Raw genomic sequence first — 2500 nt, forward strand, 5'->3', positions numbered from 1 at the left:
TCGACGATAGCCCTCGTTATCCTGGACTGCAGCAGCGGTCGCGGGAGATTCACCATCCTGTGAATTAATCATTTTGATTTATTTATTTCATTTAGTTGTTTATATTTATGCTGATTTTCTTTCTCCTTTTTTCCTTTATGATTATTCAGACTTGTATTATGCATATTTGCTAAATCTCGAGAATAATTCATTACGATAATAATAATAATTCATAATGCCTATAATAACATCATTCAACATCAACACTAAATTCCACATTAATGACACAAAAATCTTGAATGAAATATTTATAAGAGAAGTAAATAACTCTTGCAAAACGTCACTCACCGTATCTGATGCCATAGCCACCAAGGCCACCATAACCGCCACCAAGTCCACCATAACCGCCACCAAGTCCACCATAACCACCACCATACCCTCCGTAGCCTCCTCCGAATCCGCCGAATCCGCCAAGACTTCCTAGGCCACCATACCCGCCATAACCGCCATAACCGCCATAACCGCCGCCTTCGAGGGAGACAAATAACAGAATTAGGTTCTATGCTGGAAAAGGGACCGTATCATCTATTACACTGAACCTACACATATACATTAATCTGTGCATCTGTGAATATGTAGAGGTAATTCCGCAGAAATATATGTGCGTGCGTGTGTGTGTGTTTCTCCATTTAATATATTATCTATAGTATATATATATATTTTTAATTATAACTATAGGTGTGTGTTTGTGTGTGTCGTGTGATGTGTGTGTGGTGTGTAATGTCTGTCTATGTATATATATGTATATTATCTATATATTATTATATATTATATTACGATATATCTAAATATATAAGAATGTTCCTCTAACAATATTTGTATAAATTATCTTATTATATTATTTATATATATCTGAATAAATATATATATAATCTAACTCTCATATATATATATGTGAGTGTTGTGTGTTGTGTTGTGTGTGTGTGTGTGTGTGTGTGGGTGTGTGTGTGTGTGTGTGTGTGTGTGTTGTCCTGTGTGTGTATGTGTGTATCAATATATATATCTATCATATATATATATATATATCTCTCTTATATTTATAATATAATATTCTTATTTTATTTATACATAAATCTATTTATCTCTGTATAAACATATGCATTTTGAAATATATATCTCTCTTTATGCATATACATCTATCTATATAATATATCTATATATACTTTAATATCTATATATCTATAATATATGTATGGATGTATGAAAATCTGTGTGTGTGTGTGTGTGTGTAGTTGCTGTGTGTGTATACCACACATAACCACCCCACATAACATGCACACACACATAACCCCACACACACACAACACACACACACATTCACACACACACACACACACACACACACATACACCACACACACATAACACACACACCACAAACACACACACATACACACACACATAATATATATATATATATATATATATATATATATATATATATATATATATTATACACATTATTATATAAATATAGTATATATAACATTTTGTATATAATATATATTATCTGAGATACATATGTTTTACATTCCACCACCGTAGCCTCTCCTCACAACGACCGTTTGTCCGCCATAACCACCTGTTGGAAAAGTAAAGAAATAGATAAAAAAAAAAAATAGGTAAGAAACATGGGGATAGATAATAGAAGAGTAGATAAGAAATCACATTGATTTTTTCCTTATATTTCACTGAATACGAATCACATACCGCCATAATGGCTGGCGCTTCCATAGCAACCATACAGCAGTTGCAGTGCGACCACCATTGCAACGACGACCTTAGACGACCACTGAAAATACGAAAGGAAACACATCAATTAAACCTGCCATAGTCACTTTCAAATCATCAATATTGTTGCACGATATAGTTGCAGGACAAAAAAAAAAGACAATCCCCACACACACAACTTTCCAAATCACTTCGCACTAATTCATCGTAGAACGATATCCTAACAAAAAAAAAATAGTTGCAGACCATGCTTGCAGGAATTGCAGAATGAGTTGCAGAGGAGAGGTGCAACACGGCTCTGGTGACGAGGATATGTCCTGGAGAATTTATAAGGAAAGATGGACACGGTGTCTTACCCTTGTGTCCTTCAGGGGTGTGCGGGGCCGTTACCTTGAGCGAAGGATAATGGGACTGAACGAAGGATTTCTTACTGTCATTGTTTCCCATATTTGTTTTGGATTTTTTTTTCTTTTTTTTTTAAGAAGAATGTTGATGACTTTTTTTTTTGTAATGATAATGATAATGATGATAAATGCGATTATAATGATTTCTTTTATTAGCATCATTATCATTATCGTTATTATTATAATCCTCATTATTATTATTATCATCATTATTATTAACATTGTTGTCAATATCATTATCATGAATATCAGTATTATCATCTCAATAATCATAATTTTTATCATCATGTTTATCACCACCATTGTCATTATTATCATTATTTCTAT

The 2500-nt window shown here is 33.0% G+C and overlaps 1 protein-coding gene across 1 annotated transcript in view; it reads right to left on the reverse strand.

Annotated features, from left to right (window-relative positions):
- Positions 1-2500, reverse strand: part of LOC122248082 (uncharacterized) — a 5281-nt gene that overhangs the window by 1489 nt on the left and 1292 nt on the right. The window contains exons 1-4 of the mRNA XM_086549089.1: positions 2016-2500; positions 1749-1830; positions 1579-1620; positions 328-507 (exon numbers count right to left, since the gene is read on the reverse strand). The exon at positions 2016-2500 is cut by the window's right edge and continues 1292 nt beyond it. Of these exons, the coding sequence (XP_086405215.1) occupies positions 328-507; positions 1579-1620; positions 1749-1830; positions 2016-2216 (505 nt within the window). The 5' untranslated portion in view covers positions 2217-2500. The remainder of the gene's footprint in view (positions 1-327; positions 508-1578; positions 1621-1748; positions 1831-2015) is intronic.

Source organism: Penaeus japonicus, unplaced genomic scaffold, assembly GCF_977035675.1.
Source record: "Penaeus japonicus unplaced genomic scaffold, GWHDUDI00000001_assembly GWHDUDI00000021, whole genome shotgun sequence".
NCBI lineage: Eukaryota > Metazoa > Arthropoda > Malacostraca > Decapoda > Penaeidae > Penaeus > Penaeus japonicus.